The sequence below is a fragment of the Bipolaris oryzae genome (assembly GCF_000523455.1).
Source record: "Bipolaris oryzae ATCC 44560 unplaced genomic scaffold scaffold_120, whole genome shotgun sequence".
In the NCBI taxonomy this organism is placed as follows: domain Eukaryota; kingdom Fungi; phylum Ascomycota; class Dothideomycetes; order Pleosporales; family Pleosporaceae; genus Bipolaris; species Bipolaris oryzae.
In genome coordinates, this window is record NW_006911396.1 from 1 (window position 1) to 25457 (window position 25457).

At 48.9% G+C, this 25457-nt stretch overlaps 8 protein-coding genes across 8 annotated transcripts; 2 read left to right on the top strand and 6 right to left on the bottom strand.

Moving 5' to 3' along the window:
* Nucleotides 1–223: 223 nt before the first annotated feature.
* COCMIDRAFT_7366 (uncharacterized protein) lies at nt 224–3469 on the top strand (the record flags this gene model as incomplete). The annotated part of the gene is made up of 5 exons (XM_007692126.1): nt 224–357; nt 410–1191; nt 1242–1567; nt 1640–2117; nt 2166–3469. The coding sequence occupies 5 exons, from the start codon at nt 224–226 to the stop codon at nt 3467–3469; spliced, it is 3024 nt and encodes a 1007-aa protein (XP_007690316.1).
* A 3610-nt stretch (nt 3470–7079) lies between these two features.
* Nucleotides 7080–7446, bottom strand: COCMIDRAFT_38868 (uncharacterized protein; the record flags this gene model as incomplete). The annotated part of the gene is made up of 2 exons (XM_007692138.1): nt 7080–7267; nt 7314–7446. 2 exons carry the CDS (start codon nt 7444–7446, stop codon nt 7080–7082), a joined length of 321 nt encoding a protein of 106 aa, XP_007690328.1.
* Nucleotides 7447–11424: 3978 nt separating this feature from the next.
* Nucleotides 11425–12414, bottom strand: COCMIDRAFT_101585 (uncharacterized protein; the record flags this gene model as incomplete). The annotated part of the gene is made up of 1 exon (XM_007692143.1): nt 11425–12414. The coding sequence occupies one exon, from the start codon at nt 12412–12414 to the stop codon at nt 11425–11427; it is 990 nt and encodes a 329-aa protein (XP_007690333.1).
* A 741-nt stretch (nt 12415–13155) lies between these two features.
* COCMIDRAFT_101650 (uncharacterized protein) lies at nt 13156–14130 on the bottom strand (the record flags this gene model as incomplete). Its single annotated transcript, XM_007692144.1, has 1 exon — nt 13156–14130. One exon carries the CDS (start codon nt 14128–14130, stop codon nt 13156–13158), a length of 975 nt encoding a protein of 324 aa, XP_007690334.1.
* Nucleotides 14131–14415: 285 nt separating this feature from the next.
* Nucleotides 14416–16833, bottom strand: COCMIDRAFT_7370 (uncharacterized protein; the record flags this gene model as incomplete). Its single annotated transcript, XM_007692127.1, has 1 exon — nt 14416–16833. One exon carries the CDS (start codon nt 16831–16833, stop codon nt 14416–14418), a length of 2418 nt encoding a protein of 805 aa, XP_007690317.1.
* A 318-nt stretch (nt 16834–17151) lies between these two features.
* Nucleotides 17152–20928, top strand: COCMIDRAFT_7371 (uncharacterized protein; the record flags this gene model as incomplete). Its single annotated transcript, XM_007692128.1, has 6 exons — nt 17152–17157; nt 17251–17377; nt 17434–17763; nt 17819–18447; nt 18496–20364; nt 20413–20928. The coding sequence occupies 6 exons, from the start codon at nt 17152–17154 to the stop codon at nt 20926–20928; spliced, it is 3477 nt and encodes a 1158-aa protein (XP_007690318.1).
* A 213-nt stretch (nt 20929–21141) lies between these two features.
* COCMIDRAFT_101651 (uncharacterized protein) lies at nt 21142–22886 on the bottom strand (the record flags this gene model as incomplete). The annotated part of the gene is made up of 5 exons (XM_007692145.1): nt 21142–21298; nt 21394–21560; nt 21621–22675; nt 22730–22790; nt 22845–22886. 5 exons carry the CDS (start codon nt 22884–22886, stop codon nt 21142–21144), a joined length of 1482 nt encoding a protein of 493 aa, XP_007690335.1.
* A 1699-nt stretch (nt 22887–24585) lies between these two features.
* On the bottom strand, nt 24586–25425 carry COCMIDRAFT_38874 (uncharacterized protein; the record flags this gene model as incomplete). The annotated part of the gene is made up of 1 exon (XM_007692139.1): nt 24586–25425. One exon carries the CDS (start codon nt 25423–25425, stop codon nt 24586–24588), a length of 840 nt encoding a protein of 279 aa, XP_007690329.1.
* Between the last annotated feature and the right edge of the window lie 32 nt (nt 25426–25457).

Genomic DNA, 25457 nt, shown 5'->3' on the forward strand with positions numbered 1-25457 from the left:
TTATACACTCGCTCCCTAACTTATACACTCGCTTGCACAATCGGCTTCTAGCCTCGACACTGTGCATAACAGTTTATAAATGAATACAATGTGGATCAAATGCGGGGACCGGTCTGGCACGTGGTAGTAAGTCATTGCCATGTCTCCGAAAGTACCATTTAAATATCTCGATATTCGACGACAACACAGCGACAGAGCACTACCTCCTCTCCTGTCGTGCAAAATGAAGCCAGTGCTCATTTCCACGTTGTTGTTACCTATAGCTCAAGGGCTTTCCGTCCATAGCATTACGTCAAGTAATGTCACTGCCCAATTCAGCAACCCTCCAAACAAATACCGCCCTAAGTTCCGATACTGGTGTGTATCGCCCGATAGCCCCGCTGCCTATTTACTTTACTCATGGCGATAGGTTCCCTGACGCATCCGTTACACATGAATCCATTCAAAACGATATCCGTCAAATTGCCGCTGTGGGAGGTGGTGGTCTTGAGTTCCTCCCTTTCTACAACTATGGATTGGGACCTGCGTTGACCGACTGGTCTATATATGGATTTGGTACAGACGCTTTCAACAAACTGTTCCAGGCAGCCCTGGATACCGCGTCAACGCTTCAGCTAGCCTTTGATTTTGCCTTCGGTCCCAACCAAGGCGCCGGAGTGCCGTCAGAGGTTGAGAGTCCCGGCTTAGCCAAGACGCTTGTGTACGGGAGTACCCAGATTAAATCAGGAGTCACTTTCTCTGGTGAGGTTCCCAAGCCTGTCGTTGACTATAACTTCCTTCCGGGCTTCATGAACCCACCAGAGCCGTGGGGTTCAAACGAGTTGCTGGCTGTCGTTGCTGGAAGAATTGTCTCAGAAGGTAATCTCGCGGACGGTCCATATTCCAAGCTTCCCTATACGGTTTTGGATCATGACTCTTTAGTTGAGTTGACTAACGTCACGAACAACGGCGCTTTGACATGGACAGCTCCAAATGGTAACGGAACATGGATCCTATTCGCCATGTATGAGCGTTATACAAACCAGCGAAGCTGCGTATCAGTTAAGAATGCCACAACTGCACTGGGCAATGGTTCTTGGATCGTAGATCATTGGAGTGCAAGCGGCGCAAAGAAGACGACAGACTTTTGGGATCAGCACATTCTGTCCGTCCCTGAAATATCTAGACTCATTCAAACAGTCACCAGCTACGGTGAGTGTTGCAGCAATTAACCTTTACACATACGCTGACATTTTCCCAAGCGTGGGAGGATAGTATGGAGATCCAAGCCGCTCTTCCATGGACACCAGATCTTCCCTCGCGTTTTGAGCGAATTCACGGATATAGTATCAACAAGTACCTTCCAGTTCTATTCCACACGACGAACTCGTGGGATGCATTGTGGGGCGCTTACAACATAACCTACACGGTTGGCGACTATTTCACGGACGGTGGCCCATATGTTCAAGATTACAAGGTTGCTCTTAGCGAAGGCTACACAGAACACATTGACCACTATGCCAAATGGGCATCAAGCAAGGGGATCCAGTTGTCCAATCAGCCTGGTTATAACCAACCTGTTGACATGGTAAGTCAATTTGGCATGTCATCGCTGCACAGTCCTCTTCACCCAATAGAAACGGGCTCTGACGATTAATAGGCAGAAGCTATACCACATGTGCAAGTACCTGAACTCGAGTCCCTTGGGTTTAAGGACGACATAGATCTCTACCGGCAGTTCGTAGGCCCGGCTCATCTATCTGGTCGAAATGTTATCTCCACTGAAATCGGCGCAATCAATGGAGCAGCATACGTCCTTCGTGTCCCCAAACTGAAAAATCTTTTTGACAAATCTTACGCAACAGGGGTTAACACGATGGTTGTCCATGGCTATGCATACAGTGGTGAATATGTCGGGACTACATGGCCCGGATACACGCCTTTTCAATATGCGTACACTGAAATGTGGAATCAAAGGCAACCAGCATGGTCGCATCTTGATGACCTGTTCACATATTCAGCGAGGAATAGCTTGATAATGCAATCCGGTACGCCCAAGGTGGACCTCGCTCTGTACTACTATGAGATTCCCTACGACTTTGCACAGCTTTATTCAACAGCTGACGCAAACGCAAACGGTAAGATGAACAACTCAACAATCACAAGGCAGGACTAACACATCAAAGGTTATACATACGAGTACTTGGGGCCAAAGAATTTGGTTTCTGAGCAAGCTGTTGTTGTTGATGGTGTTCTTGCTCCCGAGGGACCAGCTTACAAGGCTCTCCTCATTCACAACCAGACACACATCTCGCCGGATGCATCTGCAGCGTTGCTGGAGTTCGCACAAAATGGACTGCCTATTTACATCGTGGGTACAATTCCAAACATCACAGTTGGATCTATCGGACAAGAAGAGGTCTCGGCAAATATCAATGAGCTACTACAAAACAAGAACGTGCGCGTTTTCGATACCAAGGACTTTTCCACATCGAAAATTGCTGCAGATGGGGTACATGCTCGCACTCGAGTGGAGGGTACTACCAATTCGTCGGACCTCTTCACTTTTTGGACGACTGACGCCACGTCGCACGCCGAGTATGTCTATCTATACAACCAAGGAGCAGATGGAGTGTTCAACATCACATTTGATGTCGAGAAGAATCTGGTGCCCCAAATTTTGGATTCATGGACTGGTTCTCAGATCTCATCGGCAGCTTTTCAGAGAAGCTCTTCTGGCGTCCATCTGAGCATCCCGCTACAAACCCATCAAACAACTATAGTTGCATTCAAAGCTGTTGCGCCAGCACAAGCAGGAAAGAACGTAGTCAGTCATTCTTCTAATGTGAAAAACGTCCATTTCACAGAAGACAACTACTTGGAGGCATTGATCTCCGACAGCTCATCAGCGTCGTTGTCCTTGAGCAACGGCAAGCACATCACGCTTCCCAAAGCCAACGCGCAAAGCCCAGCAGCTACTACCCTGGGTCACTGGAATCTTACAGTCCAAGCTTATGGGCCTATCCTCGACCGTGCTACAGTCGACCCTAACATCACCACGATCAACGTAGGCACACTTTCTCAACTAGCACCATGGACGAAGATCCCAGGTATCGAACATGTCAGTGGCATCGGAACCTACAACATGAACTTCAACATCTCAACCGACAGCTCCACGTCCATCACGCTAGACTTCGGCCCTATTCTCCACACCATCAAGGCGTGGCTAAATGGCAAACAAGTCCCCGCCATCGACCCGACGAATCCTGTTGTTGAAGTTTCCAAGCTGGTTAAGAATGGCAACAACGTCATAAAGGTGGAAGTGACATCATCCCTGTTCAACGCTGTCAAAGTAAACATTGACAGTGTCTTGAGTATTGGAGGTGCCCCGACGAATAAGACTGTCTATACGAGCCAGGACTGGCATGAGTTTGGACTTGTTGGACCTGTGCAGCTGAAAACTTACCGGAAGGTTAGAGTTGAGCTATGACGTTTGGATTTGATAGTGGCTACAATGCTTTGTCTTTAATAGGTACAAACAAGCGCGTTAAGAATTATGAATGACTGTGATGGTAGCCACTCTAATTTTTGTGATGTCTGAGCGCCCACGCGAGAATTGATACACTACAATGTTGCTTGATAGCCCATCGCCCCAGTAGACTGAGTAATTTGTCTGGCAGAGAGATTGTGTTTAGTGGTGAGGTTTAGGTTGTTGGCGCTTGCTACAATTTTTGTCATCATCATCGACTTCTTTCTTGTCGTCGTCTCCGTTATCATCGTCATGCCCCTTCTCATAATTGTTATCGTCTTCACTATGCCTCTCTTTATCGTTACCACAACCTTCCTTACTTTTCTTTCTTCGCTGCTGTCACCAAATTTCTCGCTATCATTATCCCGTTCACTATCCTTAACAACCTCACTGTCCCCGTCATCGTAATCAGCATTGCCACCCAAATGGTTCAACAAGTACAAAGTGCACCCGCAGTCTCGGCTGGGCGCAGATAGAACTTTTTTTCAAGCCATCAGGATGGTAAATGTCTTTTGATTTCAGTTTTCTAGATTTTCCAGCGTGCGTGGTCATTCTTGCTTGATAGGTTGGGCCGTGCCTTAGCAAAGGTCGATTTCTCATGCCTAACCCACCTCCGCGATTCTTGATCTCAGCGTTGTTGTTCAGTAACAACTGAATCACATTCGAGTGACCGCTGCCTCATTAGTTGATTACTCCTGCCAGACGCTAGATTTCCTGCTGATCTGATTCCTTTGATATCTTCACGGAGTTTGATGTGGCATTTGACACTGGAGCGTTAGAGTAACCGGACAATGCCTTTGTGATAAGGAATGCATAATCGTGTTCGGAGACAGGAGAGACAATAGCGGAAATGATTTCTACGTATTTACTGTTCGCCGCTGGCTCCTCTGCAGACAGGCCCCGCCGACTGATGTGGTTGTCTGAATATATCCTCCCACGATGGGAGCGGGGATTCACTGGGTTGATAGAAGCGGTATGCGCGGCATCGTGCCGTTGGTGCTGGTGAGGCGGGCCTGGGATCTCGTTGGCCTGTCTATCCACAGCGTTGGCATATTGGCTGCTCTGTCACTATTCATAAATGCAGTGCGAGCATTCACGAGCGCTTTACCGGCCATGCATCACCCATTCGGATGACCAGCGGTTACCGGCAAAAGTTTTGTACATGAAGACGCTGGAAATTACAATTGGGCTTTTGTCCGGATAACTTTATACCAGATTTAAGCAAAAGGAGATACTAATAGGCTGTTGTTAGCAATCTAAAAAGAAGTCACACCATATACAGTATAGCGCTTACACTCTACCCTAGTCTGTATCACCCCCTTACTAGTGTTCCATATGCCGTTAGGGGAAGCAGTGATAGGTAAGTTATTAGTAACGAGCTTCTCCTCAGCCGATAACATGACGACCCTTGCCACTTTACCGCAGCCGCTTACATCAGTCCCAAGACAGGAAATTGGAAGAGTCAATCGGCAGTAGTTTTGCAACAAGGGACCGATGACATGCAGCCAATACGTACCACACGGACGATCTGCCACGAATACACTATTCTACGACTAGATCGCAGTAATTATATGCTACTAGATCTTGCGACGATCATTAGTAACTGTGCTAGTCTTGAGATGTCACCCCAAGTAAATCTGCACACAGTCGGAGGAAGGTAGGTCGCGGTAGATATGTAGGCGATTTTATCATTATTTTTTTAGAAAGAGCTGCTCCATCTACCGTTATCAATATCCAACTTTTACCCTTAAGCTACGCTTCGGCACGACACAACCTGGAAAACGCTCATAATCCTATGAACCAGTATTTTAGGAGCAGTTAGCCGTGACTCCATCAGAGAATGCGTAACAGCCTATTTCACTTATTAGCATAGTCGTTTTTTGTATATTGCATAATGACTACTATACCATTATAATCCTTCTTGCATGGATTGCTCTAATCACGTATTTAGTATCTTTCCGCTAAGTTTTTCGTATAGTTGCTCCTTACTTTATTGCATCTCTGCACTGCATTTGTCTTATCGTTGAGGCATGCTCCGTATTCGAATAGCGGGTTGATTTTTCGGATTTCAGCTCCAATTTTACTGTTTGGGCCGTAACAGTTCTAGAGCTGTTAGCGTCAATTGCTAGACACTATATGGGAAAACGTACCCAATTGCCGACCTGTGCGGCTGCTACAGAGAGTACAGAGAGAACGGCGGTGATGCTAGTGAGCTGCATGTTTGCTGGGATTATTGGGTTGACTTGGAATACTGTTGGTTAATTCTTTATTAGTAGCGTGACGCGATAATGGTCGACTTATATACCTATCCAAATTTATGGAACCTTATTCGAGAACCGGTGAATATCCCGGGTGAATATCGTGGGCTAATCCCGGAGGCTTTACCCCTTTGTTTGCAGTAGTGTTGAGTTTTAGTGTCGCACTAAATCAGCCTATCTTGCTACTTGAGTAGGATAGCCTAATCGTATTCGGCCGGTTGTATTTAACGATATCGCAAAAAGATAAGTACACAACACCTCCAAGTACTGCATAGACCCGAAGATTGCCAAACAAACGTGCACAAAGGACTTGACTGGACCGTGATTTGGTAAGTACTACTTCTCTGCAATCGCATCAACCGGGGCCGTAGTGTTTAACGGTTACGAATTGTAAAATCAAAAACGTTATCGGCGCACAGAACGTAAAAATCCATGTCTACTCTGTAGATTCTTGGCCCTTAGCTTCGCGATGTGTTCATTTCGAAGACATTCAAACTGACCGAGGGAGAAATTTGCGAGCGGGCCACATATTGCTCTATCACAGCATGCAAGTTTCTACCGCTAGCATCTTCATATAACCACGTACCAGTTAAATTCTGTACTCTCAAATTTCTCTGTTCAGCCAAAACTTTCATGCGTCGGATGTGAGAATACAGCAAGTGCAAAGAGGAGTACATGTCAGTTTCATACTGATACATTTCTTGATATGGTATTAGATTGGATATTGTGCGCTCACCACTCCTGAGAAACTGTATTGCCCAATGCGCAATGAGAGGGTGTACTAACAGAAGCTATTAGGAGATTCGTGGGTTGCTCATAACGCATGTACATCATTTGCTTGGGTATGACAACTCTCATGGATTAACTATAAGCGCTAAGAAACCGCCTTGTATCTATCTGGAAAAGCGATGGGAAATGTGCGAGGGGCTGGCAGGGGCTATGGGTAAGACCTAAAGTACGTCCGAAATAAGACCTATTGGCTATAGGCGCCAGTAGTGTCGTGTTGAGGTTGCACAGCCACACATGCACGCGTACCTACTAGTGTCTCCATATCACTGTTCAATCAACCTACGCGTGTTGTACCTTGAAGACCTTGTTGATGACTACAATGACAACGCTCTTTCTAGCCGCAGTGTATAGTAGCAAGAAGCTTGATGTGCATCACAGAAGTGAGTGTTAGATGAGCATATTCTTGCACATTTTGTGAAATCATAATGCATTGTTATTTATATAAATGGCCATTGAAGCTAGCTTAGCCTAGCAAATATGTTAGCACTCTGCTTTTGGGTTTATTGCAGAGGGCGCTGGAGATACTAACTGAATCGAAAGTTGCCATCTTCGTTGGTGATACGCTCACCCAGGTTGATGTCACGGCTCTCTTCGTTGCCATCGACATCCCTCAAGTTGGCGCGGAGAACGGGAACGTCACCATCACCTTCTAAGGCAAAATGAATGTTACTTGCTGAACCGGCAAAGCCCTCGCCGTCCCAAATGAAGTGACCTTGAAAGTGTCAGCGAGGCCAAATTAGACGTCAGAAGCAAATTACCATTGTCATTGCCGATACACGAGTTGAGGTCGATCTCGGAGTCGTTCCATTCGCCGTCAGCCCTTTGGAGACGAGCCCTGAGGATGTGGCCGTCTTCAATACGGATGTTCTCGGCAGTGTGATAGAAAGTCATGATGAAAGAGAGCTTTTGGGGAATTTGTCTTGAGTGCGGGGTTGCTCAAACTTGACGGATGTTGAAGAAAAAGTGGACAGATAGCAAGGAGATGTTGGGCTTTATAGTAGACGACGAACACAAGTGGCGAAGGTTTAGTCCGACAGTTACCTTAGCACTGGAGTAAAAGAGGCTCACGTAGCCAAGCCGACCCAAACCGCATAATCCCCACTAGACCCCACTTGTTGAACATTTGTCGGAGGAGGCGGATCGGTCTTGACTGCCTCGTCACACGTGGCATAACCATGCCTTCACCGGACACATTGCCGTCATCCGGCTTGGATACTGCCATTGTTCACGTCGTACAACCAAACAAAGCCTAACAACGCGATCTTGACCGAGACCGTGATACAACATAGTCACTGATGGCCAGATGTAACGGCGCCGAGTATCTGACATAAGTAGATAGATATCCCTCAGCTATGCAGGGGCCCCGGTGTGCGCCCCGTGGCTATGTGTGAGTGGCTTGAGCATAGTGGCGTGATTGCAACGTGCATCAAGGGTGGGGCTGGTGCGCTGTTTGCGATTCGCGATGTGTCCTTGTACCATTGTAGCTGTGGGTATCGACGCAGGCCTCGAGTGCGGGGTCATCAGCTGTCGAGTAAAAAGCAACGGCACCGTGGTGCATTGGAGGCCCTAGGTAGCGCTTTGAGGACCGGCGTGATAGTAAGTAACTCGCCAATCGCCACACTACTGGATGGGTTCGCTGCATTGCATAGTGGATTGGAAAAGGTATCAGGGACTCAGGATCGAGGAATACCGTGGGACGTGTGCAAAAGCAGGGTCGACGCCAAGGGCACGCTAACGTTGCACGGGCCGCCCTTTCCCCCTCATTTTGTGGGTCAGTATACTTACTCTTTCCTTCTCGACCATGTCCACCGCCTCAGTTGGCCCCGCAAAGCTACCCAATTCTCTTCGATGACAGTCCAAGACACGCACCTTCAGCTGTCGTAAGCACAAAATGACAAGTATAAACTTTTCAGGACCAACTGTGGATTTCGACAAACAAGTCAGACGCGTAGCACTGATCGCCAAAAAGCTCACAGAGATGGCCAACATCAGATTTCCAGCATATGGCATTCTGTAATTTGCTGCAACACCGTATCTTCCTCCGTCAAAGCTCCCATTTGGTAAAGAGTTCTTTGTATCGACTCACATTGTGGGCACACGTACTGGAATCGTATGCCTACTCACCTAAAATTCTATCACCATGTTAACCCAAATTAAGGACCTTATAAGTCAGCCCATATCTTTTGATGACTGTAAACATCTCACCATAGTGTACGGTGATAGATTCGGCCGATTGTGCGGACGGTCTCATCGACTCCGGAATTTCGAGAACACCGCCTCCTGCACCTGCTGTGAAACTCCCACATTACCAAGGGTCCATTGAGGCACACAAAAAACCTACTCAAACAGGGTCGCGCAATTTTGAAGGAAATGTGCAAAAGCCCTCAAATTCAAAGTCCTGCCGGCCCTGCTATGTTTCATCCCGGCCCGGACAAAAGAAACATATTTGTGTGACAAGATGATCCAACCATTGTGTCAGCCATTATAGATTAGCAGTCTACCAGCATTGAGCCGGCATTCTGGTATGCGGACCAGTTTCCAGACTATACGCATCCTCCTCCTAACCTTTCTGACATCCTCAATCCGAACCCTTTGATCTCAGTACATGTTAAAGCCTACCACATATGCTTGAGGATATTCACCGCGGATTTCTCCACAGCGAGATCAATGGAACAATAGTATTTCCGACCATTTCAATACTGTCATCTCACCTGGAAGACGGGGCTGTCGTCTTTTGTGAAGATCCTGGGTTTGCGTCGCAGTGTCCATTTTCGCCACCCCTCCCTGATGAACTAGCTGTTCACCAAAAGGACTATAAGCGTTTTGAAGCGTCATAGAAGCTATCGTGTATTTATGTATCCCTACTGAACCCCGCCAATGACGGCTAGGTCCCCCTACAAGACTGGAAGATACCAAGGTTGCACATCAAGAGACTTTTAGGGATTTATTACAGAAGATCCTCAAGTTTGATCAGCCGGATGATAATGACCATCTTCAAAGTGAAGATGATTTCAGAGCAATCTGGCCATGCAATCTAGAGGAATGAATGAAGTTAAAGCCATTCCTTCCGGACTATCACTTCACTCACAGCAGTGTCGTGTTGGTAAATACCACTTACTGAGCTCGATTCGATCCACCTCTTTCGTGTAGAACTAAGTAAAGCCAAGGCTACGAGCTAGGCCCACCGAATACCTTGCCGAGCCGCTTTGTTCGATACAAGGCAGCAGTCCAATACAAATACCACATGAGCTATTCCTTTCGAGACCATCACTCCATCCATTAAGCTTCTCATTGCCTTGCTCGCAGAAAACTTCTAGTACCGAAAGATTGTAGGAGGTGCTGAACCACGAGTGCTACTATCGAGGATACGAGTATTCCTTACCCTCAACCAATATCTGCTAGTGTGCGTAGCTATCGAGATGAGAGACTGGCTACAGAGATACAGAATTGATAAATTAGAAATCGCAGAATTGAATAGTCATTTACTATACACGAAAGTTTCTGTCTTATACTCTCAGGACTAAGTAGTAGAGTGGCTGCCCAAGAGCTACTAGTAACCCTGTGCACCGGCACAACACTCTCCCCAACTCCCCTTGCTCATCATCTACTTTACCCCCTTATCAAACTTTTCTGTTGTGAATTCTTAGTGTGATGTTAGATGAGCCGCGGCGGCTTGGCTTCTTTGTTGATTTGTGGCACAATATTGAGTTTTTTTGTCGTCGAGGTTGTATTGACCGCCATCGATGCACATTTGGAATTCGGCGTCTTTCGCCTTTAGTTCTTGAGACGGCATTGAGTATCTTCTCGCAGTGTAGAAATACTATTAAACACTTAACATAGTTAGTGATACTTAACCGGGAAAGACGGCCAACGTTGAAGCAAGATTAGAATTCTGTACCATTAGTCGTCAGGACTGTAGTGACCGCCATCGATGCAAAGTTGAAACTCGGCTTCTTTTGCTCATGGCAGGGTGCGAGATCCTTCTCGGACTCCGGGCGTGAATTTGGATGCCACTTTGGCCAGGGGGAGAACTTTCTTTCGGAATATGTCGAGAATTTCCGACATCGTATTGAAAGCGTGTAACTGCTGACGTGAGTCTTAATGTAGCTTTAGAAAGACCTACTAGTACTTGCTTGCAGATCTTTCAAAGCGACTCTAGAACAAGATAGTGCCGTCTCGCACTAACCATGTATGTGTCACTACTATGCTAACTTTCCAGCTATACGGCCGTATGGAGGAGTTCGTCATCGTCGCTTGATGTTGCGTCCTCGGAGCCAATCAATTAGTCCCTGAAGAGGATAGTAGTTGCGGTAGTAACAATGGTGAAGACACCGTTCTCGCAGACCTGACGCCAGACTGGCACCCAGATCATGTCCATGTGGTAGTTGCACGCATACAGTACCCAGACTTTACCCTCAATGGAGCCATTGGGCTTGTGTATAAAAAGAAAAGTGTTGGTTTGATTGTAAAGCCTGCGTTGAAGTGGTTTCGATAGTTTTCATAAGTCGAGTTGTTAAGTAGATGTGAATGGCAAAGAAGATCCGGATTTCAAGAAGAGAAGATGGTTGTGGTGGAAGAAAGACGAGTGTAGTGGCAGAAAGATGGCTCTGGCAAAATGAGGCAACCCCCTTAAGCAAGTGCGTAAACAAAGACTTTTGCTCATTACGACCTAAATGTTACGTCTGCTTGCCTAGATGCAACTACCTACTGGCGAGCAGCTTCCACATAGACAGTGATCCCGTGACTGACCCCAACTTGGAAGCTTACCCCCGCAGCGCTGCAATACTGTGTCCCATCTGCCTCCTATACCACTATGATAATATCCGAGCTAGTCTTCCGCATAATCCAAAACCAGCATGATTGTTGCTCTTATATCTCGTCCGTCACCCTCGAAGCCCGTCCCCCATAACGTACTATACCCGGTATGTTACTCCTCGCTTCTTCCAAACCACGAAAAATCGCTTTTTGAACGCTGCGTCCACTGAGTCGCAACCCGGTATATCCTTCTTCTAGCAGTCTCATTTTCACAATAAGCGAAACTATGCGCCACAGCTCGCACGCCTTGGAGATGTGGGCAGCGAAACGGCGAAGCAGCCACAAGATGCCCGCGTGATTTGTCACCAGTCGCGGCGGAGTGGGAATCAACGGGGAAAAGAGTTTATACGAGAGACATTTCACCAAGGAGGTTGAAGTTGTGACGGGAGTTCCTTGAAAGGTATCTGGAAGTTCGACCACGAGCGTAAGTGGCGGGTATAGAGAACGGGTCTCGGCGGTGTTTCTCTCTATATATTTCATGGCGCGGAGAGCGAATCGCACAAACGCTTTCAGACTTGCTTCGTCGTCCACTGCGATGAGCGATATCAAGTGAAGTCTTCTCCGCAATTGCCTCGCCGAAAGTTTTCCGCTTCGATAACGTATCATTCTGGGTAATGCTCTCGGATCATGCAGGCAGAACATGAGTTTCTCCATGAACTTGGTACCGGGGAAAGTACGGAAGCAGTCACGTAGTTCGACTAGGCTGATGAGGTGCTCAGCTCGGACGACAACGACTGGCGGCGAGCGCAATATCAATCCCAGACGTGGTAGAATGACTGCAGATGCTTCTGATCTGACCTGACGGCTGGTTGCGAGAATCGAGAGACCTGGGGTGACTGTATTGACGAGCGTCACATGATGTTGGTCATACCATAGAGGAAACTTGTCTCGATACGTTTTCATGCCCAGCTCCTCGTATATCATGAGGCGTATATCCTTTGGGAGATCCAAAAATCGAAATGGTTTCTTCGCGCCATTGGTGATTGTCGATGTTTCGGGTGCAGTCGTAAGCGGAGGTGGACGTGAGAGCTTTAGAGGACCCATGGTTCTCATACGGCAAGATTGAAGTGGCGGCGGAACGTTCCTATTATGGTATCGTTCTCTGCAACATGCATTGGTCAGCGTTCGACTTGAGACACACAAATGTTTGCTGGCCAAGTACCGTGGAGGTTCTTGTTGCAGCAACACAGTGCTTGTACGCAGATATGCAGAGGACAAATTTATCACACGAGAGGCCCGCTCAGGGGTCATTGTGCCCTTCCCAACAACAATCAGCACTGCTGAGTCTGGTATCTATTTGAGAAGATCCCGATGCTCATTGAATTGAAACATTGCATTCGCTACCACGCTTGACGATGTATGTCTTGTCCTCATTGGCAGATTGTGAATGAGATGACGGGTACATTTCTGCCCACCTATCACATGCAGATCATATTGAGGTGCAACAAAGACGCAGGGACCATGCCAGTCGTGTCCCATCATCCGGAGAGGACACGGTGAGTGATGCCAATTTAGCTCCTATGTATATGTAGTGAAAGCCGAGTCCGCTCATGGCTCGAGAAAATCAAGCAATCGCCGACTTTTTCATGGGGATACACAGGTTAATTCGGATATTAATTATTAAGTTTATTGATACTTGCTGAGAATCAATAGAAGGAGAGATTCAAAACCTGCACCACTATACGTGTGGATTGGGACCACAACGCATCTCCTCAAATGCCTCGCCTGGCTCGAAAGGACCCGTTCCAACACTATGCCAAAAGCCATCCTACTCGCCGACACCCCTCAGAGCAACGACGACTCCTCCAACCCCGTTGTCACCCCCATTCGCTTATCCCAAAGCATCTCCACAATATGAAACGCCACTCTCCGCTCATCCCAATCCTCCACACTATCAAACTGAAGCCACCTCCCTCCCCTAGCACCAATGCTCTGCACGGAAGCATCGCCCGCCTCGATATCGTCTTGGGCTCTGGAAACAGCCGCATACCTAATCATCCCGTACGCCTCCAGATCCTCAATTACACACGGCGTAAATAGCATCTGTCGTACATCTTTCAGGCGTGCCCTCCAGGCGTCTTGCGCCGAGTTGCTTGTTGGTGGATCGGCAGTGTAATACCCCAGTGCGTGCCTGCCGTCGTGATAGAAGCGCGGTAGGAAGAGTACGGTAATGACGTCGTCATTTTCAGTATCCTGCTCGTGGGGTATGTCTTCTGCCAAAACGCCGGGTTGTAGTTTGGGAAGCCGGCCTGCCGGGGGAACGTTGGGCAGGTGGTTGATCGCGGACTGGAAGTTTATGTTGGGGAGGTTGTGCTGGGCGATGCGTGCTATGGCGAGACAGATGGCCGGGTTGGTCGTCGTGCATGTATAGATTTGGTGATCGTACTCGGTATACACTGACGGTGGCCGTGGGATAGTTGTGGATGAGTGTTTAGTGAGGTGCTCGTATCGCTCTTGCTCTTCTTCTGGCTGCTCATCACTAGGGTCCCACGCATCCGTCGCTTTCAGCCCGTTGCAGCGGTACTCGTCGAAATCTGTGCAAATGTCCTTGTAGTCTTTCTTCAAAGATAGCTGTTGGAGGTAATGCTCTACGCCAGTGAGTTGTCCTGTCTTGTTCGGAGTTTCGACGCTGTTCACTACTATGTCGTCTTGATGAGAATCCCATGGGTACTTGCGCAGCGGTTGCGGCGTTGTAGATGAACTTGACGAAGTAGCTGTATCGCTTTTTCTGGGTGTGCGTCTTACGACCACTTTGGCCATTTTTCTGGAGTTCGCTGTAGTGGACGCTGTTGAAGTGACAGCTGGACGACTGGCTTTTGGCATAGTGGCGATGTTGTAATGTGGCCCGTAAATCCAGCAGATCGAGTAGGTATCCAAACTATCAGTGGAACAGTCTAGACAGGTGGAAAGTGCTGGTACAAGAAGTGGTATTGTAATCTATGGATAGCGGGCAGGGTCTGTGCACCATAAGCGTTTGCAGCCAACACTTTCACTGTACATTCAAAGCACGCGCTAGAGCCATGGTTTGTATGATTACTATTACTATCAATCCGATTCATCATCTGTGTCCTGTCCCAGCACTAGTGATATCTTGTCGTTATCACTGTCGTTATCACTGTCGTTATCACTGTCATCGTCACCTTCACCTGGATCAGGAAGCTCTGGAATCACAGAGGCGGTCTTGGTAGCAGTGAAGTCTGAGGTCGCTGATGCTGTTGCATCGATACGAGTATCGTCAGAAGGCGCGGTAGCCGTAGAAACAGGCTCTGCGGTGCGCGTAGGCTGCGGCTCATCTTGGTTCGTTTTGGTACGCTTCGAAAGAGAATGAGGGCCTTCATTGCCGATTGGACGCTTTGCTTCACCAGAGACTGGGGCTTCCGGCAAAAGCCCATTTCCTAAATTCTTGAATGCTGAATTCGGCCTGGAGGAGATGAGTGTGGGTGCGTCAGTGTGGAGAACATCTGTCATAGCGAAGTCTTTCACTGCGGTACCAGCATTCTCCTCTACAAATCTATCAGCCACTTCTTCTAGAGCTTGTGGCTCAGCTTCATCCTTCTCCGCTTCTTCCTCTTCCTCAACATCCATGTCATCCTCACCCTCTTCTGTATCCAAGTCTTGACCACCTAGGCGGATTACTGGCATCCGTGGCCGCAGCATGCCCTCAACGTCCTTTTCAGCAGAAAATGACCGAGCCATGAGTGGCAAAATGCTTGCTGCAGGCTTACCAAACTTCTTGCTTGGCGGAGGGTTCAGCACGCTAGCTACCATGGCTTCCTTGTGCTGTGTAAGAACGGCAGTGCGGTCTAGGCGAGCTCGGATAGAGTCGGATAAATGTTGAGCACGAATAGCCGAGAGCAGCACAGGTAGAAGATTGTAGGCGGCTTGTGACAATCCTGTATAGCCGTCGAGGAAATTATTAGGTTCTTTTGAGACACTTAGGAAAGCGTCTGCGTTTGCGGAAGTCTGTGGCTGAGCGTTGCCATTTGTCTTGGCACGGCTGGGGATATTGTTGGCTGCGTTGGTAGTTATAGCTGAGGGAAGCAGGTCATCGCAGCAGGAACGGATAAGAGGTAGGAGAGAGTCAACTGTAGACTTGTGGAACGCGACTCCAGATCTCTTCAAGAGAGCTGATATTGCCACGTAACATGCCGTTCTGACTTGGACCGTGTCTCTCTCCGCATTGAAAACCCAGACAAGTTGATCAATGATGATTGGGTCCAACGCAATTGTACTCGACTGAGACCTTTGTGCTAGCGATAGAAGCACTTCGACCGTAACAACATGCACCTCCGGGATCAACAGCCATAGGTTTTCTCGCTCCTCTTTGCTGACTTGCGCATTTAGGCGGACAGTGTTTTGGAAGTTTTTGGATGACGATACAGGGATAGTGATGAAGAGCATCCTGGAGATCAAGTCAACGATCAAACCGACGTCCAAATAGACGGTGCTTGAAGTAGGACTCTCTATGTACTCTTTCAGGAGGTACATGAGTCCCAACAGTCGTTCGCCGCCAGCAAAAATGCCCGACCAAGGTGGAAGACCTGAGCTTGGCTCCAGATCCTGGGTCTCATCATTGATGGTATGGCCATTCGCCAAGGGTGCTTCACGGGAAGCAGATTGCCAATCTTCCACTACCGCACGGAAGACATGATCTGCAGTTTGGTGGGCGCTGTTGACCACACTTTTGACAGATTTTGTCCAATCTTCACCAGAAGTGCCCTTTGGTGCGCAATGAGGTAATTGCGCGTAGAGTTGGCGCGCAGCGGCAGCAACATCAGATGCAACCCCATATCTGAGTCCAGAATTTTCTTCTTGACTCAGCTTGGTGGACGGTGTGGGCGCAATCAAGCGTGCTAGGAGTGGGTGGAGCTGCTTGAGGTATGATCGAAAGACTGTGGGATGTCGGGGTAACAGTTGGCTAAAACTCTCCAGAACTGTCAACAACAAAGCATCCGGTACATTGGCCGTGTTGGCTATCTGTAGTCCTGCTTGTACGAAAGGTGTTAGGGATGGGGTGGTGATTTCGCGAACCAGCGTCGGATATTCCCTCGTTAGAAAAAAGATGCGTGTCAGAGTGATGATGCACAGTTTCTTCGAGGATGGTGGGTCTGGCTTGTTGAGGAATCCCAAGAGACCGCGAACCCAGGGCAGGCTCTTTTGCAAAGTTTCCCAACCTCCGACTTCGATGGTTGCTTTGATCAAGACAATGGCGCACCATCTTCCGTGAGGAGTGCGATCTTGAAGAAGAGTAGACAGGAGAGTGCGGTATTTGTGAACAGCGACAGAGTATTCGGAGGAAGTGGCCTTGGTGCCTGAAGCCTGGGGCGACGAAAGAATAGTCCTGCACGAGGCCAAGGATGCAGCTATTGCGGGCACGTGCTGGGGAAGTTGCGAAGTTGGTGTAGATGAGATGCGGAAGCTGAGCGCTCGCAGCGTCGCGAGTTCTGCAGCAAGGGGTGCCATGTCGAGCGCTCTGTTTGCTGTGACGGTATAAATCAATCCAGCTCGTCTCTTTTGAGCTGGACTGTTGAAAAGTTAGAATAGTATGCCAGTCAATTCACTGGCAACAAAAAAGTTTGGACCTCGGCGGTCGCGTCGGCCCGTGAAGCGCTAAGGCGACAGGGATGGGGGGACTAATCCGGCTGGGTGGGACCAGAGCTGCAGTCGGTCTGTGACATGTGGATGGCCATGGCCGCTGCGGTCGCAAGGAATATTGCTACTCGAACATGACTGTGCATGTATCGCGACTTTGCGTAGTGCCAAAGGCGTATCTTTAACATCATGGTGGTATGTTGCCCGCCATATTGCTTTGTGCGTCCAGGGAGCAGCCACTTCCAGCGCAACGTCATTTCTCTGCGCCCATAGCTTACACCAGCACAGAACGCCCCTGAGAACGAGAAAGCGAAGCGCTACATCCAGCAATTGGACGAGGCCAGATGTGCTGGACGATGGGCCGATGTGCCTGAGCTGTGCAGGAAGGTAGAGAAACACGCACCGCACCGGAAGTGTCAGCAAATCCTGTTCCCTTTACATGCTATGACTGAGGGTTAACGTCGGATCAAGGCCTCACCACTACAGCCCGCTCCGAAACACAGATAGCCGCCTATAGTACCCAGCGCCCCTCGACTGCCTCCTCGACCGCTTCCGCTGGGCTGTCGCAGATTGTCCCCTCCCTGCTTGCCGCCATCGATGAAGACAGCAGCCACGACCAAGATGTCTTCCAGGCCACCGTGTGTATTGCATGGACGCACTACGTACTTGATGAGCATGCTCAGGCTGTATCACGACTTCCAAAGGACTTTGGAGTCGTTGCAACAGAGCTGTCGGGCGAGGCAGGAGGCTCGCTACATGGATGGTCCCGGGTCTGCTTGGTAAAGGGCTCATACATTAGAGGTACACGCAAAACCTTTCCTTCCCAAAAGCAAACCCAGGGTCTGACGTGGTACAGGTTCCGCCCTTGAAAAGACAGGCGCAGTCGGCGAGGCAGTCACAGCCTACTCGTCTATAATGCCATGGCTGTCCAGCGCCATTACACCCAGCACCGAATCTGCCCAATTCCACATGTGGGGTGAACATTCCATTGTCCGACTCTGCCAGCTGTCCGACCAGTCTACAAGCACTGGCGAAAACGTCACCGCCTTCGATGCCCTACGAACCTACCGGTACTGGGCCAAGTTCTGGGATGCCTCGTCCAAGAACAATACAACCGACATAGCCGATTCGGCACAGCACCGACGACTGGCATGGAAAGCATACTACGACTCGCTCTCCGTTATCCTGCGTCGAAACCTTCCGTACGAGCCTGACTCTACGCCCGTCATCGCAGAGAAGCCTTCTTCAAACCCTCGCTCTGACATACGATTGCGGCAACGAGCAGAACTCAAGCGAGTAGAAACTATCTATGAAAATCTTCTGATCAAGGAGACAAAGTTTCCCAAGGCCAGTGAAACCAATCACGAAGTTGAATCATGGGTGGACTCTGTCATGGACAACTGGCGCCTCCTCTGTGGCCCAACGTGGTCCGACGAGGATCTTGGTGAAGGAGGCAAGGAGGGCGTTGCTCGAGGTGTATTAGATGTGAGTATTCAACGAACAATTTTCCTCATCGGTACTAACACTGTTCAGATTCTCTACCGAGCAGCCACCAAGACATATCACTCTACCCAAATACTGCGCAACTTGTTCGTCGTCCACGCATCGCTCGCCGAGCCTGAGTTGGCGTACAAAGCCTACGATGCTTACGTAGAGATCATCCAACGGAACAAGGACCGAGCTGAAAAGAGTGGGGAACCCGAAGCAGGTATAGACGATGACGGCACCGTCTTGCGAACGTCAGCAGAAGCCATTAGGATGCTTTGCCGCTGGGGATCCAAGAAGGAAGCCGAAAAGGCGCTCGAGATTGGCCACAGTATCGAGCACTGGTTGGAACAGGCAGAACACCGTCGTGCGGCAAAGGGTGACGCGTCTGTTGCCTCGGCAGAACCAGTGGTCGAGCCCACGGCTCTAGCAGCAGCATACTGCGCTATCGGCGTGAGCCAAGCTCACTGGGCAAGGCTGACTTATGATGTTGAAACACGTTCAAGCATCCAAACCAAGGCTGTACAGTACCTTCGTAAGGCGCTTTCACCACAGCTTGGCAACGAAAACAATGTGGATGCTCTTTATGCTCTAGCATTGGTGCTGGCAGAAGTGCGAGACATTCCAGGCGCAATCAAGATTGCCAAACGTGCCTTGTCATCAGGCGCTAAAGGTACCGCAATCAGTACTGACGGAGTGCTTTCCGATGGTATTACCAGCGAGTTTGGCCGAGAGCGCAAGTTGATGCCAGTATGGCACCTTCTTGCTTTGTTGCTGACATCACGATCTGACTTCGCTGCGGCCGAGCGAGCTTGCGAAGCGGCTTTCGAGCAATTTGGCGATCCCACCGTTATGTTCGGCCTTGGTGACTCAGGCGCCTACCGTAGTGAGCATCTGAACGATGCTGTTGGCCAAGATAACCCGGACTCGGGCGTCGTAGATCGCATGGAGCGCTTTGAGAAGAGCAATATTTTGCAGATTAAGATGACGCAGTTGGCGCTTCTCGAGATCACAGATGGTGCCACTGCAGCCGTAGATGGATGCGATGAATTGCTGGCGTTATATGGTCGACTTTTCGGCGACCCAACGGCAGATGTGATCAAGCCGCCAACTCCTGTTGCAGCTTTGGCGCCACCCAAAACTGCCATTGGTACCGGGCGAGGGAGCATCTTTCGGGGGAGAGGCTCGGTCAGGGTACAGCAAGACAACGCCGCTCGCAACGCATCCGCTGTCAGCGCGAAAACAGCCACCACACAGCCAGATCAGGCTCCAGCTATCCAAGTAACCAACAATGAATCTGCGGCAGATCCCAATTCCCATTATCGACATCTCTTTCATCACAAGCATGAAGATGGACAGGCTGGTGTTACGCGAACTGCCAGCAAATTGCAGAAGCGGCGTTCACGTTCGGCTAGTCTTGGCAAAGCCTCTATCCCAGAGACTGACCTAGCCCAAGAAGTTCCACCGCTGCCAGGAACTGGGGTTGATGGCTCTGCTCTACCTAGTGCTTCCAAAAAGTCCAATGAGAACGGAGAGAGACCTCTACGATCTATCCCTCATAATCTTGAACATTCCACTCCACCGCTAGCGCACGACCACCCCCCTAGGCAAGATATGCGTTTGCCTTCTGCGCTCCCGCGTGCAGACTATGTGCCTTCCGATCCTTACTTTTCGAAGATCCAAGAGCGTCGACAAAAAGTCTCATTACTAGTCAGTATATGGATCTTCATCTCACGGCTATATGCAAGGGCACACATGTTCCAGGATGCAAGAGAAGCTGTAGCAGAGGCATTAAAGTTGGTGGAGACGTTTGAGGCAGAGGTATCTGTAGAGTCAGCCACAGCAAAGGCACTTGCAGACAAGGGATGGGGCAGTGGGAAGAGTGTGGAAGAGCTATGGGCCGACGTATTTGCTACGGTGAGTTATGAAGCACATTCCCCCAGAATATTTGCTAATTCCGATCAGCGCGGAGAGCTGCTCGTTGCTCAATCAATGCCCCATGAGGCTCGCGCAGACTTTGAACGAGCTCTACAACATTTCCCCGACCATCCTGAAGGTATTGTGGGTTTATCAAACATACTTTTGGATATCTACAATGAGGCAATACCCCTGGAGCCGGTCAATGTTGCAGCAGCACTATCTTCGTCCCGGCCAACCACGGCCGCTTCCGTTCAAACCAGTCCGTCCATCACAAAGTCGCAATATCTTACCTCGCACACCCCTTCCGCTGAGAATCAGCTCTCTCCGCCCGAGTTGACTCGTCTTGCAGCGCGTGATCGTGCTTTTGGGCTGCTCTCAACCCTCACCAAACTTGGCGCTGGCTGGGACTACTCGGAGGCATGGTACGCGCTGGCCAGAGCTTACGAGGAGAGCGGACAGATTGAAAAGACAAAGGAAGTCCTTTGGTGGTGCGTGGAACTCGAAGATACGCATCCTATGCGAAGTTGGCAGAGTGTAAATACTGGCGGCTTTGTTCTGTAGCTTATTTTAATACATATGCCTGGCTGGCTAGATAACTCTATCGCTACTAGTCGAATTCTAATCGTTACCAGGTAGTAGTTGCCTCTAGACCCAAATACCAAACGGAAATGTAACTTAAAGACAAAAATTCTTCCTCTTCTTCGCGCGCCACCAGCATCTGCAGTGTATGCAAAATAGTCGTGAAGGTGAAAGGGCAACCGAAGCTAATCTCTCTCATCCCCTGATATATTTTGCCTTGACAATAAGCGGAGGCTTATCCCACAGAATATACACCTTTTGCTGAATCCAATTTCGACTCTCTTCACACAGCTCAAAATCAAAATTCCACACTAGTTTTGCGAGAATGATGCGCATCTCGTGATATGCAAGACTAAATTTTTTATCAATTTGTGTCAGCGAAAGTCCATTGTCATTATATATTTGGCGTTTGTTTTTTGTCGGGGAAAAAAAAGAAAGAAGACTGACTTTTGACCGATACAATTGCGGGGTCCAAGCGAAAACGGGTTGAATGCATCTTTGTGATCGGCATCGTATCCCGTGCCCGGGAGCCAGCGTTCGGGAAGGAAGGAGTCTGGGTTTTTGAAGTTGGTGCTGTGGTGGTAGGCTGCGAATTGGGAGACTGCGACGCGAGTCTGGTTTACCATGTGTTAGAAATAAGATCAAAGTTTTGAATGTACAATGATGTTGCTTACGTTTTCTGGGATCCACTGGCCATCAATGGCGTTGCCGCCTGCTGGCGTCTTGCGGAAGAGCGGAACAGGGACGACGGGGTGGACGCGCAGACTCTCCTTGATACATGCGGACATGAAGGGTAGGTGTTGCAGGGTATCGAGCGTCAGTTCGTCTTCGCGTAGAGCACGCACTTCGGTCTGGAGCTGTTGCATTTGCTCTGGATGCGTAAGACAGAGGTAGAACAGGACGCTGAGAGTCGAAGCCGTCGTCTCTGTTCCTGCAACCATGAACGTCCCAGCATCTGCCATCATGACCTCTTTTGGCATCTCGCCCTGCTCGTTCTTGGTCATGACGAGGGACCAGATGTCCGGTTTTCCAATGTCAATTCCCTTTGCGAGGCGCTTCTCGACCCGTTGGGCTGAGTATTCGTAGTGTGCTAGTCCTCCGGCTTTGAGAGATTTGGGTGTGATTAATTTGATTATACGCTCCATGATCGGGTAATCAAGGGAGACGCGCTTGATCGAAACGTTCTTTATGTTGTTGAAGATCTGGGCGACCCATGGACTCAACTCGGATTGCTCGAGTAGACCAAGAGGTTCCCCGAATGTTAGGTCTGCCATTACGTCAAATGTACAGCAGTTGAGCAGCTTCTGGATATCCACTTTGCTGATTAGGTTCTCTGTGCTGGCTTCCTTGATAACCTTGACGAGCATGTTGACATAGCCGAGAATCAAGGGCTCTTGTTTCCTTAAGGCTTTATCGCTGAACGCATTCTGATACAATCTTCGTCGCGGCCTGTGGACTTCTGTTCGATATTCTGAAGCCAAAGATCGCATGTCTTTGATGTTTGATGGAAGCGCTGACGGATCCTTGCGGTTCTCAAGGCGTTTCCCAACTGAGGGACCAGCAATGTCTCTCCAGGCTCCGGCTGTCACGAAAGACAATCGATCAGGTGCAAGGCGGACAACTTCTCCATACTTTTTGTGCATTTCCACCTCCCATGCAACTTCCTCGCCCTGTAGACATTTGTAATGATAATACAATCCTGTAGCTGCAGCGATTTTTAGGCCAGGGACTTTGATTGAGCATTAGCAGAAGTATTATGTAGGAAGTAGAAAAGAACTCTTACATTTACGGCAAGGATGGAAGAAGATATTGTAGATAGCAAGGAGCGAGAATTGGAGGATGGCCTGGGTATTTACTTAGCAAGTTGGAAAAGCAAAGTGCAGAGGAGCTGCACTGACGCCTCCAATAATCGAGCCCACAAGGGGCAGTACGTTCACCATGTGGTACGTCAAAGGGTGTGCGGCACCCTAGAATAATTTTATAGCAGTTTTGAGAAACAAACTACAGACTGAAAGTAATAAGAGGGAGGGCTGATAATTGTGTGGATACTGCCAAATGCCCCTGTGGTTTTTGATGTAGAAGGACTACAGCCGTGACAGAGGAGGCTATCTGCCAATATTATATGTATTCGCTCAGAATTATCATAGGGGCTTGGACATCATTAAGTGGACATCGTTAAGGGTCGCAGATCGTTGGTCATGCGTTGTTTGCTGGAAACGCGGAGCATCGGGGGGTCGGGGACCTTGATCTGCCTCTTGCGCACTTGATGAAATTATCATGCACACTGGGTATACCAGGGCTCTACAGTCGCAAGTTGCAAACCTAATGAGGTTAGTTCTGAGGCTTTTATTTTTTCTCAAAAACCAGCATCTCTTGTTGATAGTGCACATACGTACGACTTTCCGCAGTGATGACGTTGCTAGTGGCCGAAGCGGTCAGAAGAGGCAAGTTCCCCAATGGGTTGGGATGCCGATTAATCTATTTCAGGAATCATACCTGGTTTTCTGTGAGAGAAAAAGGGAGGGTGATTTCTAATTTCAAATGAACAAGAAAAGATATAGTTGGTACTCATGCTCGTAATCCTGATCGTTCATAGATACCAAATTAGCTTCCGCGGGCCTTATTTTGGTGAATCTTTGTAATATGCAGCAACAACTCGTCAACGATGGAACGACTGTAGGAACTCAACAAGTGCATTTTTTTAGTGTTCCGTAGCATGGTCGCCTACCAACAGCATCCAAGCTAGTGTGGTGTTCCAAGGTCATCCTTTCACCCGTCTGGATGGGTCTACGTGACAGACAGGATACAGATGCGCCAAACCAAAAAGGTAGGAGATTATGTGTAGCATGATCTACGGCTTGGTAACAGCCAGCCCCAAAAGCCACACGACAATCGCCCGGTTGAACCAAAAGTTGTCCGTAGAAAATAATCGTATTTTCAATCTTTAGGTTGAGCTTCAAGGGTACAGGCACTACTACGTAAACGGGGGGTCATGCCAAGACTCTAGAGGAACCTAGCCAATGTGTAGATCACACGACCGTCTCCCTGTCTACTTAATTCGCAGGTTTCACAAAAAATGATCTGCAACAAAGTCGCAAGCCAAGATTCTTCCCTGATCCGATTGCGACAGTACTCCTCTAATTTGAGGAAATTCTTTTTCGTCTTTCGGAGGAACGGATGGTGGGATTCCTCGTGTACTATAGTGGAGCGCCAATATTTCAAGTTGGACGCGCCCCCTATCAATGCGCTACATAATTGTGTAACATGCAACCAAGCACTGGGTAACATGGGCATGAAAGGTAGTGCATAAAGGAAGGTTTTCCAGTGGCGGAGTGCGGGGGACGGTTTTCACAGAGGTCATAATATTTCCGGAGGTCATAGTTGCACTCAAAGTGTGGCTAGACGAGTCTACGTGGATATATGATAGTGGAGGCCAATCGGTTATCGTGTGCCGGTGCACAGGGTTACGAGACCCTGGGCAAAACTACTCTCGGCCGAACCTTGCTTTGAGAGTAAAGCTTCCTGTAAAGTAGAAGGGACATCTAACCCAACGGAGTTTCGATCATTCTAGTACACCTCTCAAGCCCTAGAGATTTTACCATTCCCACGCTGTCGACGTCGCGAAGGTGGTCCGCCTCCCTACAATCTCGCCTTTCCCATACCCTCTTCCAACTCCTCGACCGCAATCTCACTCGTCATCAAAATACACGTATCCTTCAAACTGGGCACACGATGCCTCTTGTTGACCGCCTGATATTTCTCGCTGGCCAGCATATCCCTGAAATGCAATATACTGGGATAATGTGCGAGAGCAATCTCATCCCAATCATCATTGCCGGTAGAATTTGTGGATGTTCTATTGGTAGATTCGCGATTGACATGTGTGACATTTCCGACAATCTTTGCATTACCACCATGCCTCGAGCCAATGGAACGTGCAAACGCAGTGCCGTACTTCAGATACTCCTCTTTCATACCAGGATTGAAAGCAAGTAGGTTGAACATTGAGACTGCGCCTTTTGCTTCTTTGGAATCGCTGTTGACAAAGGATTGAATCCACGTGTTCAGCTCCTCGCTCAACTCCAGGCTTTGACTCGATTGCGTCGTTTTCTGGTTGACATTTTGCTGAAGCGCAGGTACAGCCTGGGGATCCGGATGTAGGAGCTTGTTGTTCTTTGACGCAAAGTCATTGACTAGGCGTGAAGGTACACCGGCTGTAACGCTCCAGTGATGCTCGATGAGGTTGGTGAGATCTAATGGCAGAGCGTCTGTGGAGGGCAAGATGAGGAGGAGGTCCCAGTGGATGTTTCGAGCGAGGAGGTGTTCGGTTGAGAGCTTATATGGGAGAATAATCCAGCGGATGACACGGGATACAACTAGAGGTGAGATATCGGTTGCTTTGAGTGTGGAAAGAAACGTTGAGACGGAGTTTGGTGTTGTGGCGTGGAGCGCCAGTAAATGCAGCGTGCAGAGAGGCATTTTAATCTATATGCTGGGATCGGCTTCGAATA